At 47.8% G+C, this 13,284-nt stretch overlaps 1 protein-coding gene across 2 annotated transcripts in view; it reads left to right on the forward strand.

Annotated features, from left to right (window-relative positions):
* Nucleotides 1-1,860: 1,860 nt before the first annotated feature.
* The window catches only part of LOC144173080 (nose resistant to fluoxetine protein 6-like), a gene marked incomplete at its 5' end in the record, with an annotated part of 71,517 nt that continues 60,093 nt past the window's right edge, over nt 1,861-13,284 (forward strand). For both annotated transcript variants that reach the window (XM_077701593.1, XM_077701594.1), the window contains 4 exon segments: nt 1,861-2,163; nt 8,878-9,089; nt 9,758-9,869; nt 10,868-10,952. In XM_077701593.1, coding sequence (XP_077557719.1) covers nt 1,884-2,163; nt 8,878-9,089; nt 9,758-9,869; nt 10,868-10,952 — 689 coding nt within the window.

Raw genomic sequence — 13,284 nt, forward strand, 5'->3', positions numbered from 1 at the left:
CCACCGAGTCTCCCTTCAACGATTTGGGCTACAAGAAACTGACACCCTGGGCATCATTTACGCCATCCTTATTAACCGGGTTACGGGCAGGACACCATACTTAGCCCTTAAACCCGCGGAGAAGAAAAAAACTAAACGTCGCGATACGCCAACCCTACCAGGTCGTCCTTGGACTACCTGCAAAAACAGCCACAAGAAAACTTCTACAGATCGGCGTCCATATAATGCATGGGAGGAACCGGAAGAATGTCATCGCACCTCCCAATTCACACGACTCAAGCTTGCGCCAACCGGCAGGGCTACATTTTGCCGGCTCGGCTACAGGCCGCCCAAAAATGCGAACAGAGGTAACGCATACCTCTAGCCAGACGACACTCCATAAAAGTTGGACCTATCCCTAGAAATATGCACCCCATCCATAACAAGGCACGCCGTGAATCCCGGATACGAGCCCGTGGAAAACGCTTTCCGAACCCTCCCGTTACTTGTTACACGGATACCTCGCGCACCCCCAACAACCTGCCCATTCCGTGAGCGTCACCAACGCCAACGGAGAACAACAGACGGCCGCTACAGTTCGCACAACCGGTGTTGAGGCAGCAGAATAAATTGCCGTCGCACCACTGTGAACGATTACCTTGCATGTAATGACCGACTCCCAAGCCGCCTGCTGCAGCTTCCTGCTAGGTCGCATATCACCAGCGACCTTCAAAATACTGCAAAGTATCCGCCAGCTCTCGGAAATGCACACCTGGACCCCCGGACACGAGTCCTTGGAGGGAAACGAGCCGGCACACGCCACAGCCCGCGTTCATACCAACGGGGCGTTTCTCAAGAAGGCGAATTCATGCAACGCCTTCGCTCTCCAAAGCCTATTCCACTCCCATCGAGCCCAGAAATTCTAGCCCAGTACAGACCGACCAACTACAGTTTCTTCCAGCCCATCCCCATCTATCCAGAGCAGAGGCGACTGCATTTCGCCGACTTCAGACGAATTCCTATCCCCACGCCACTCTTCTGCATGCTGTGTACCACACACTCTACTACACTACCTGTAATTTCTGTACCCAACATGGCCCCTAGTAGGACATGGTATGGGAACGTCAGAAAACCCCATCCCTTACCACCAATCCTCACCCAACGTACGAGCAGTGGGCGGGCGAGATGGCCAGCACCGACCTCTCAATCCAGCGTAGCCTGGCGGGGAGGCCCAGTGCAGTAAAGCACGGACCAGGGCTACTCGGACTAGCACCCGCCGCGGTGGCTTAGTTGCTAAGGCGTTGTGCTGCTGAGCACGAGGAGGCAGGTTCGATTCCCGGCCGCGGCGACCGCGTTTCTGGTGGACACAAAAAGCAAAAACGCCCGTGCGTACGAGATTTCGGCGCACGTTAAAGATCCCCGGGTGGTCGAAATTAATCCGGAGCCCTCCACTACGGAGCGCCCCATCGCCTGCGTTGCGTCGGCGCGTGTAACACTAGAACCAATCAATCAATCTCTTCTCGGACTAGTGGAGGCCTCCCGCCGGGCGGGCGCACAACCATCAGCGTCTGATGTTCGTCTCTATTAAAGTTTTTCACTGGCTCATTCAGTTAAATCCAGAACACTACTTTTGTGGCTCACATTGGCGGAATGAAAATTTCTCGGATAAATCTGAAAATTTCTAGAATAGGTTGCCGTCGTATGCAATCACCTCAAACGACGTAAAAAATTAGAAATATATGAAGTGCTGTTTTTCTCTATATGCTCAGTTTGTGATATCGATCCGACATCGATTTTAGCTTTACTCCGTACCTACACCAGTGCGCACTGCTTTTTTCAGCTGTATGCGACTAACGGCCACTCTATGCTTTTGTCTTGCAGGAAGGGGTATAATCAAGAGACCAATGACCGCAAGAGCACTTTTTTTGGTGGCAGCACTCCTGTTGAATTTGCTGACTTGGGGCAGCGCATCAGTTCTTTTGAATGGAACCAACGATACAACGTTGAAGCCCGTCTTCCAGGAGGCCATGAGCAATGCTCGACGAATGATAGCTGAAGCATTCGCAAAGGTACCACCCGACATCATGAGGAGCCTGCAAGCGGCGGAGGTGTCCGCCTCGTGTAGCGTGGCCATGTTGAAAATGATGCGGGCGTTCCAGAACTTGGAGCCCTGGGCGTTCAGATGTGAGTATGTATATCACGAATATGTTTCATATCTGAGTAAAGCACGTTGTTGGCCTAGTTGGTGTTCCATGATAACAATAAAACTGCGCAAAAGGACGGGACGGAAGAAGAGGACAACAAACCAGGCGCAGACTCACAACTAAATTTATTCAGAAACAGCCTACGCACCTATATACCCTTCCGTGCACATGCGCACAGTCGCATGTGCACGGAAGGGTATATAGGTGCGTCCCGTCCTTTTGCGCAGTTTTATTGTTATCATGTTTCATATCCACGTGTGGTGGGACAGTTTTAAAGCGAAGCTTGAGTGTTCTTGCTCATGGAGTCTGTAACGCGAAAACGCTCAAGTGAAAAAAAAAAAAAAAAACGCTTCCCGTGGCCGGAATCGAACCTCGGTCGCTCGCTTTCTTTTTTTTTTTTTCTTTATTGCCGGGCTTGGACATCAACAAAAACAAAAGGCTACCTGGGTTCCGTGCGTTATAGAGCCGACGTCTATCCGATTGCTCCATATCGACGTAGTCGAAGCAGCTTGGCAAAATTTGACGACAACCGAAGAATCTGTCACGAGCAAGCTTCGCGTTCCACCATCGTCGTAGTTTGACGAAGGGGGGGTGCATGATTTTTGTATTTGAAAATAAAAATAGGAATTTATTGGAATTCTCCGGATTATGGCGGCTTCATAAAACAACTGGCATGTAAGTAGCTTGGATACCGACTTTGAAATCGCAAAAAAATTCTGTTTTCAGTGAGTAGCAGCTCTGGCAAGAATTACTAACCACTGCTAGACGCGGAGCGAACTTCTTTGAATTACATCAAAACTGAAATTGACAAGGCGGCATCGCGTTATGCAAGTCCTCAAGCTAGCACAGCGTGATTGCGGCTGGGGGTGAACGTTTTTTTTTAATATTTTTCATTTAATCCCATGCAAGCCTTGTATGCAGAACCTTTTCTGTTTGTTATCATTGGTCATTTGCACTTACACTAGTTCATTTCGGTTTTCACGACCGCACTTATGCCTCGTGGCCAGAAAACACAGTTCCTGCTTTCTGACAACGGCCTGAGATCGATAAATCAGGTATATCTAGGACAACAATGGGGTATATCTAGTTTCGTTTTACGCCGGTTTGCTGAGCAAGCTCTACAACCGTACCCTCTGTGAGCAAAAAGCTCCTACGAAAAGCTGTAACTTGTTCCAGGTATATGTTGCAGCCTTCTCCTACATGGCGCTCCAGAATAAGAAAGGGAAGTCATAAGAAAGGGAAGTCATAAAATTTAGCCATAAATTTTTTGCGTTCTTGCAAATAAGTGAATGGGGACCGGTTTAAAAATCATGCACCCCTCCGTCTAACGACGACGATAGTAAAGCGCCATGATTTCTCGTGAGGGATTCCTTGGTTTTCGTCAGAGTTCGGACTTTGACTCTTTGAACTTTGAATTTGACTCGCACGGAGTTTGGACTTTTAATCGCAGTGGCTTTGACTTTGACTCCATTTGCTTTCACACGAAAAAAGCTTCGCGTTCAGCCATCGTCGTCGTTAGGCGGAGGGGTGCAGGATTTTTTAAATTTTGACGCCCATGCACCCCTCTCGAAATCCCAACAGCTTTGACCGTGTTGGAAAGGCGCAATCGCATACACGTCGGCTTCGTAATGCTAGGGGCCCAGGTTCGATTCCGACCGCGGGGAGCGTTTTTTCCTTCCCTTCCCCCACGATCATCATCATGGTCAGAAAAGGTGGCTTTCCTGCAGTGCGTGTTGTGGTGTGCACGGACGCAGTCAGTGATCGTAGAAAGCTTCGCTTCAACAGTATCTGCGGTCATTCTTTCCCTCACGCGGGTCCCCATAAAGGACCCAGGGGCGGGCAACGCCCCACACGCGATATTTATGGTGGGAATTTTGCTGGAGACGAGCCCACTACGAACGCATCATAGCCAGCGCGTACGCATCATCATCATCATCATCATCATCATCATCCTTATAATTATTACGCCCACTGCCGCACGTAAGTTTCCCCAGAAAACCGGTAGGATACCCTGTGATATCTGAATCCATTTTTTTTCCTCCAGAATCTTTTCACCTCCTTCCAAGATATTTGTCTCCAACGTCCTCACACAGGAAAGAAACTGTAGGAGGGGGCACATTGTGAAGCGGACAGCCTTCGCGAGCTTCTTCCTCTGAGGCTTGCGACTCCTCTCCCCGCGAGAGGGCATCCAGTTCATTGCATCGGGGAAGCGACGGAGCGCTGTCTTCAGATCTCGCGCTACAATTTAGCAGTTCTGTATACCGAAGCGGTCGGTGCGTCGTGACACAAGGCACCGTGCGAGGTTCCCGCTTTCCGTTAATGGACACATGCGTTGCCAGCCGTGTACTCGTGCGTTTAAAAATGGGGCATCATCTCAGCCTCGGCGGTTTAAAATGCTAGTGCCACTCCGACGTGAAAACAGAGCTGCACATCATGCGCAGCAGCCATCAACTGTAGCACAACTGCTGTACCGAAGAGCATGTGTGGTGAACCGGGCCACCGATATAAACTGCTCCTCCTGTTTCGCTGTTCCCCACAGCATAGACAGCATCTCGAAAATGCGGTAGTAAACTTTTTCCTACACCGAGCAGGCCTACAGTACTGTGATGTTTGCAAAGTTTGCTACGGCGAGTGATTTTTGCATTTTCTAGACGTTATCCCTCCGTGCCTTCTTCACAACGTATCGATTGATTGTAGGGTTTAACGCACCTACGCAATGCAGGCGATGAGGCGCGCCGTAGTGGAGGGCTCCGCATTAATTTCGACCCCCTGGGGAGGACCTTTGACGTGCGCCGAAATCACGCACACACGATTGTTTTGGCTTTTCGCCTCCATAAGAAAAGCGGCCGCGGCAGCCGGAAATCGAAGCCGCGTCCTCGTGCTCAGCAGCACAACGCCTTAGCCACTGAGCCACCGCGGCGGGTTTTACAACGTATTAGTGCATAGAACAATGCCTCATCAGCAGAGAGGTGTCTGTAGTTTGAAACACGGACAGTAATTGGTTTCTGTAAGAAAGCGGCAGTGCAACAGACGGAACGGTACGAAAAGGAGACAACAAGCGCAAATGTTCGTCATCATTTCGTTCCGTCCAGCCTGTTGTGCTGCCGCTTTCTTATAACGTTATGTACCAACCAGCTGAAGTGTCAGTTCTTGTGAGCTTTATTTTGGCTCTCGTTCACACTGGAAACCTAAACACTTTTGCTTTATTGATACCGCTAAGTGGTGGCATGCATGCGGCACGCGTCCTGCGCTTTCAGATTAACGCGTTTGTTTAACCAGGTATGCCAAGTTTTTATCGGCTCACTGACGAAATGTGAGGCTGAGACATCATGTGTAATCTCGATTTTCGCCGTGCGGCCCACAATACATCACGGCCCAAGCGTGGTGAGAAAAAAAATGCCGTGGTTGAACACTATTATACAAAGTTTCCCTTGCCGGAATTTGACGCCGAGAGCACGAAGTTAACGCGCACACAAGGGCACAGCAAAACAAAACAGATGCTTCTCGCCGCTGTTGCCTCTCTAGGCGCGCACGCGCAGTAAACGTGTATACAGACTGCACCTCGTATCATTTTCTGATTGCACGCGTATCATTTCCCGGCGGCACTCTCCCGTACTCTTTCCCCGTACCACCTCTCCGCACAACTCCACTTAGAACAAACGAGTGATAGGACGCTTCCACTCCGCTTGAGCGCACAAGGAGCCGGCTTGACCTTGGCTGACATTGTAGGTCAGATCGACGCAATGAGCGCTTTCCTGGTTTTGTATGCGGTGTAACAGAGCTTTCGCTCTAAAAATTTTGCCGGGCTTGAATTCGAAACCAAGTTGCCCGATCCATAGCTCTAGACCGCGCTGACGGCGCTTATGACCTTTGATACCCTTGCGCCAATAAACTCCACTGATTAAGCAGAGAGCGCCGAAAACGCGTACACAAAGGCACCGCAAGGCCAAACACACGCTGCTTGGCGCAGTGGATGCTGGAGGTGCGCGCACTCTAAAAATAAGCCCCGTACCATGTTGTTTTTTTGTTACTGCTATAAATATTTAGAACCGATCGGAATAACATAATGGAATACTACTACTGCCTGGTAAGCGCGTGTTTGGCGTCCCCACAACGCGGCCACGCTCGACATTGGCGCGAACGAACGGCAAATTAAGCAATACAGTAATACCTCGTTAACTCGAAGTCGTAAAAACCAGGGGAAATTTCGAGATAAACGAATTTTCGAGATAAGCAAAGTTGCGCTAATCGCCGGGAAAAATGAGCGCTCTTCAGAAAAATCACTACTACTTACCGGCTCTTCAGCGGCAGTTTCTAATCTTTCTTCTCGTGCAGGTTTAAAAGAGAAAAAAATAACATACAAGAGACTTTAACCGGCTGGGTTTTGCCGCACTGCCATTTTATTTAGCAGCGAAAAACTGCCTAACGCTCGTCTGCTTTGCGGTCGTACTCGGGCCTAGGAAGGTGTCCTCCAGCTGCTTGACGCATCGCATCAGTCGATCTTCCCCGCCGCTGCACTCGACCTTATTTCGAAGCAAGCGCAGCAAATTTCTCGTCTCAGAAGATGTCGGCACCTCTCGAGGTGGTTCGTCATCGCCGTCGTCTCCGCCGTCCTCTACGTTAGTGGCCGTTTGAACGACTTCGCGCACTTCGCGTTCGCGGAAAGCATCGACGTATGGCAGGCGCGGCTAAATAAGAAAAAAAATCGACGGACTTCAGGCGTGGCAGCATCGCGCGAATCTTGTGAAATGGTCCGGCGGCGGAATTTTCGTTCCACTCCCAGTCAAGATTTCGAGTTATCCGCAATCCAACCCAAAAATACTTCGAGATAAAGGGAAAAATATACATGGGACGTATAGGAAAATGTTCGGTGCCGCGGAAAATTTCGACTTAGCCAATTTTTCGAGATATGCGAGTTCGGGTTAACGAGGTATTACTGTATATAAATTGTGCTCGGTTCGGGACGCATGTTCGTGCTCACTGTAACAAATTTTGAGGCGATTTTTTAGTCATTCGCTCACATAATTTAGACTCCCATAAGTACCAAATTTTCTAGCGTACGGAAATTGGTCATAGTTGGCACAGGACCGAGGTAATTGGAGAATAATGGGAGAGGCCTTTCCCCTGCAGTGGGCGTAGATAGGATGATGATGATGATGATGATGATGATGGTGATGATGATGATGATGATGATGAAGAAGTACCAATACATGTCGCTGCCGCGCACACGTGGTGTCAGGGTCGTTCTCTTTTCTCAGTATCTTTCAGCGGGGTGTGGAAACGTCACCGCGCCATTTCTTCGTTCAGCTTTTACAGCCGTGAGTGGGATGAGGGATTCATAAGCAGAATGATAAAAAAAATGGCGCAAACGGAACGCAGAAAGTCAGGCGGCCCCGTCCCAGAGCGATGCCGCGGCGCAGAATATCGCTGTATCACATGACGCCTGCAATCTGATGTTCTTGCATACGTCACCGAGAGGCGAGGCACCATGGGCAGTCACGGTGCGAGCAGGTGGACGCAACGAGGGAGAATCGTGGGGTGGGCGAAAATACGATGTTTTGATTTGCGATAACTCTACTAGTACACGTCGCTTTAAAAATTCCTGAAGGAGGTGTTGACTAGTACACTGAATTATTTGAAAATCTGAACACCTATGTATCAGCAAAACCTCCTTCAGGGCTCATTTAAGTGCGGACAGTACGCCTAGCCGCGCGACATTGGAGAAGTAACTTTTGTAGTTAAATCCAACGTTTTCGAGCCATTTTTTCGCCGACACGAAGCTGATTCTTCCCGTTGACAATATTTCGCTGGAGTAGAAAGTGGTATTTCGCTAATGCGACGCGGCAAGTGCCACAATGACAAGAATGCAATTCGTTTGAAGGCTGCATAAAGGATTCCGGGAAATTCCGAGAGGAAGGCCGAAATGGCTTCACTAAGGCTGGATTTCTGTTGCCGTTGTTTAGCCAACAACGCGCATCGCCTGCTTTTAAACAGGTCTCTCCTTAGATGTCACCACAACACCCCTTTTTCGCCACTGCTGAAGATATGCGGAGTCATGAACACCCTGAAATCAGACGGTCACATATACAACGCGGCAGTTGCGTGTGACTTGTGAGTAGCACTAGTTTTTATCACGTCAAACACACTTACACGTCGGAAAAGTTGCTGATGCTGTTTTCCAATAAAGAGAGTATGCACCGACGATTAAGGAAACTAGAGTGAAGTTTGACCACGATATCCGACACACGTACGTGAAACTAGGTGAAACTTTGCGTTCAAGCCCCACGACAGCAAGTACAGTCTCCATGGCGTTTAAATCAGTTTTAAACCGACTCTATCAGCGGGAATCGAGTTCGGTCTGTATAACTGTTAGTTTGCCCTTATCACCATCGACATCATCATCACCACCACCACCACCACCTCGGTCGTGGTCGTCGTCGTCGTCATCCTCAGCAGCAGCCGCAGCCTTATTGTGTCCATCGCTGAACGAAGGCCTCTCCCAAATACAATACACGCTTACAAGATTTTATGCACAGATTCACGCACCTTATATGTAATGCTGCAGCCGCTATGCACCCTGTAATGTGAAGTACCACATAATGTCGACACATCTCCGTTGCCGAAGTGTCTAATGAACGAGATACCGCTGTTACGTAAATGACATTGGCTCACGTGCACTTGCCCTCGCGAGCAGTGTTCGACTCTTCCGGCAAGTACCCGACGGGAGTCTTACAAGGAACGAAGAGCGACCTCGGCGCCTTCGATGAATGCCTGGAGACGGAAGTGGTGGACAGTTTTGGTCGCGTTACGACACAGGGCCAATACTGCTCCGTCGTGTTCTACTTTCCGAACGCTCGAGCTTTTGAGAGCGAGATGGCACCCATGCTACAGAGCCTCCATCCAGTGGTAAGCTTTGAAAAAAAAAATTCCTTTATTATTGCCAATTCGAGAAATAATCAGTTTCGCAAGTTAGAGTATTTATGTGACTCCAAAGCTAAAAATATAATTTTTGCTCCGTAGTTTATTATAAAACCTGCTTTAATCTATCCGTACCTACCGACAATGTATGGAACCTATGCTATTGCGTTGTAGGCCCATTTACTGCGGCATTGCGATTGTCCCAAGGTATACACAACAAGAAAAGTATAGAAGGAGTTCGTTGAGCCTGCAGTGGGATACCTTATTTAGCCTTCGTGCCTGTACTTTTTCTAGCGTACGGAAACACCCAATAAACAACACATTTAATTGCAGACTATAAAACGGTTCCAGAAGCGTACAGTGCGAATGATGTCAACCACAACAATGTGGCTAGAAGTTCGCAAATGGCAGGTTTCATTTAAAGCATTAAACCATACAAAAGAAAGTAGGAGAAGTTTACCAAGGCATTTTAGCGCGTAACAGCAGCCTAAACAGCGAGCTTACTTAATTTTGGCTTTTGGAAAGACCAGGCAAAAGTATCAATAAAAGCTAGAGCCCCTGATAATTGTTTAGTGCGTAATGCCACACCAACTGGGGCTTGACATGCCGTTCCGGAAGTGTTGGCTTAAGTTCAATTCACATTTTTTTTTTTTCAGATGCGGACATTCCAGGAATACTTCTACCTCGACTCGCTCCATGTAGCTCGCATGGGGATCTGCTTGCTTAACGACTGCGACAAGGGTGACTTGCAGGCACTCTTAAACTCGGGTAATACTCATCATTGGCATAAATACATTAACGTGACATCACTTATTTTCATCTGAAATATCCGCACCTGAACAAAAACAAATGCGGAATTTGTGGAGTGTAATATTGAAATATTAGTTCGCGTTCAGACGATACTAAATATGAGGTCTTGTTTTTAACTAGCAGAGAAATAATCCTGTTTGGACTGCCCTATACAGCTGAAATTTGAGGCAAGCCACTCAGGTTTATTGCGGTACAGTAACAAAACACGCACGCACACTAAATACCAGCGCTTGCGCGAAAGTTCACTTAAACAAAGGCATTAAATTAGTATTGTAAAATCCAAGACCACACGGAAAACCAATTATAGGCCCCATTAAATATACAGTCAAAAAGTGTCATTATATTTGCATTAAAAAGGAATCCAGGTAATCGCAGCGGGAACGAACAACTTCCAGGCAACATGCAAGCCTCCAAATAAGTCAATGGTACGAGCCACCAAAGCCACGTGGGCTTTAAGTGGTAGTGGGTATGGTGCAATTTTCTTTCTGAGACCAGGTGACCCACTGGCGTATGAAAAAAAAGGCACGGGGAGGGAGGGGGGGAGGCAATCGTTGCTCTTCGAGCGCATTCGAAAGCAGCTGCCCTGAGCCTTCAATTCCCCTCCGGGATTTGATCAACGATGTGCCAACCTCCGCCGTCTCGCTTCTAAAGAGGGAACTGTGCATCCGACTCTGCGATAATCCTAAAGGCTGTCTAGACAGGGATTGATTTCGACATTATGTACAATACGCCGCATGAGTTGGATTTCGGCGTTGCTATTTCTGGTTGTGCGAAATCTACCAGCAATGGTAACAATAATAAAATCAATATCCTTATTTCAAGTAGTACGGCTAACATGCCATTTCACGACATTCGGTATCTACAACTACGAACGCGTTTTCTAGCAGCAGTATGTTAAATTTAGATTGTGTTTAAGGCGTTTATATTGTTCACACATGTCGAACTTTTCATTTCAGTGAAACCCTCCTTAATAGACGTCCGGGTATCCCACTGCGTCACCAACCAGGCTCAACCGTGGACAGCCGCTCAGAAAGCGATCTGGTAAGTCATTACGGGGGTTCTCGAGGCAGGGAACTTTTTTGAACAATAAAACAAACACAATCCAAATGAATGAGCGCAATGACGGCCCCTCGGGAAGAACTGGTGCTTCCACCGACTCTAGAGGCGCTTAAGAGAACACATTGTTGATTTGAAACCACAAAACCTAGCTAGATGCCCACCGTCGTGGAGTTGTGGCGATGGGCGTGCTGCCGCCTCCTGTGTGTTAACAAGTCAGGCACCGAACTGCTGGCTCGAAAGAATACAGCTGATAATAACGCGCTGTGCCGTTAGAGTTGGTGCTAAGGGCCATGCAACGTCGTTTTACATGCTGTCCGAATTTACTGTGCGACAACACATATTCAAAGCTCTACAGTGTTACAGTGTGTAAAGTTCCGAAGTGGCCATCAAGACCGTCGTCTCTTTTGCCGTTTCGATTACTGCTAATGGCCATGGAATTGCGTCAAAAGAACTTCTGCCCAGGCCGGTTGGCAGAAATGGGTTGAGAGTGCAATTATACCTCACAGGGATCGGCTAGCAGAATAAAAAATTGTTCCCGAAACTACGAAGCCTCCATACTTAACTAGTAGCTACACAGCCTTAAACATCACAGCATGATGCGAGTTATAAAACTTTGCGACGAAAGAACCAGCACTACGGTGCGTCTTTTTTGCCATACGGTTAACCTGTCACGCTCCAAACATATATTTTTGGACGAAAACGGGTTGTTAGCTTTGGAAGTGTTACTCCACAAGAGACAGTATTGTTACTAAGGCTAGGCGTCAAGTAAATATTTATTGTGGTTAATCGGCATGCATTAATTGATTAATTGATCGGTTAGTCGGTTGGTGTGCTTCGCAGAAGGAATAAAAAAATAATGCCAGATTTCGATTTCCAAGTGTCTTTTTTTGCTATCAGATAATCAACACGGAGGAGTCGAAATCGCATCATACAGTCTTACATATTAAGGAGATATCGTGTCTATACATGGGGCCAGTCCAGGTGGGCTAAGGAGACCCCCGAGGGGTACATTCGTGGCACAAATGAACGTTTAACTGGCGCTGTTTTTAGAAGGAGCGAGCCCGGCGGCGCGGCTCCTTTCGTCTTCGTTGCCGCTTCATGTGGTTGCGCTTCTAACAATGGTCTTAAGAGATGTGATTGTTGCTTTGTAAGACGATGCCTTTAAATATGCTTACGCAGACTTTTGGGAGCCTTGATATCATGTCTGCTGCCCCCCTTTTCATGTGTAGAACCGATTACCCAATTAATCGCGAACAATCAATCAATCGATTAATCGGTAGATTAATCGATCAGTTTCATTCCTTCAATGGTTACCTAGCTAGTCTTTCTCCTAGGGATAACCGCCTAGCATTAAACGAATCACTGGCGTAGCTGCAACAACGTGTTCGGGGAATTTTGTATGTGGTATTTTTTTTCGAGGCTGTAGTATTAAGAAAACTCAGTTGAGTTCCCTTTATAAGGCCTTCCTGTTTGACGCACCGTGCAGAAATTGCATTAAGCAATTCTAGCTGTCATCCACCGCATAAAGTCAATATTTTATATGCAGCATGACTCTAACTCCAACTGCCGAAGTTCCGCCTCAACTTCACCGCCAACGAAATTTCAAGAACATAACATGTAATGAGAGGTGGGGGCTGAAGCCCCATGCATACACTCGCCTATAAACACTAAATATTGTCAGGAAGTGTATTCTCTAATGGCAAGGCATAGACGGAACCAAAAGTCGAGCTTCGATCCTCTCGGGGATAAACAACAGAGACATCCAGCTGAATTCGATCACGATCCAAGCGTTCACGATGCCTGTGCTTGCGGGGTATTCATAGCATAATCTGTATATTATATCGACGTTGATGGTAACGATGGCTTCATGGTCTCCCAGTGCACATTGTGTAGAATGATTGGGTACCTCTCTATCCTTGCAGAGGTACCCTTATATACTAGTCGCTGGCTGCAGACTTCGTTACAACGGCGCGTGAATGAGTTGTAAGAACATAGTAATATTGATGCAGGCATAGGGATGGAGTGGGCTTAGCGGAAGAAGGCTAGCTGCGCCCACTGCCTCACTCAGTGCTTCCTTGTCCACTGAAACTACCGCGTGATGGTGTCTTCCCTTACGTTGCTTTAGGAACACGCTGTATCCAACCTTTGTCATACCTCTTGGAACTCCCTCTTAAACAGACAACCCATTGTCCATGTCTCTCTCCTCGTATATAGGGTCTTAATATACCACAAGATGGTTTATAATCCCAAATCATCATGCCACTGCAACCCGCAGTAGCCTAACAACCTACGCACCTCCTACACGCAAAATAAC

Source organism: Haemaphysalis longicornis, unplaced genomic scaffold, assembly GCF_048455015.1.
Source record: "Haemaphysalis longicornis isolate Haplotype H1 unplaced genomic scaffold, Haemaphysalis longicornis Haplotype H1 scaffold_284, whole genome shotgun sequence".
Taxonomy (NCBI): Eukaryota; Metazoa; Arthropoda; class Arachnida; order Ixodida; family Ixodidae; genus Haemaphysalis; species Haemaphysalis longicornis.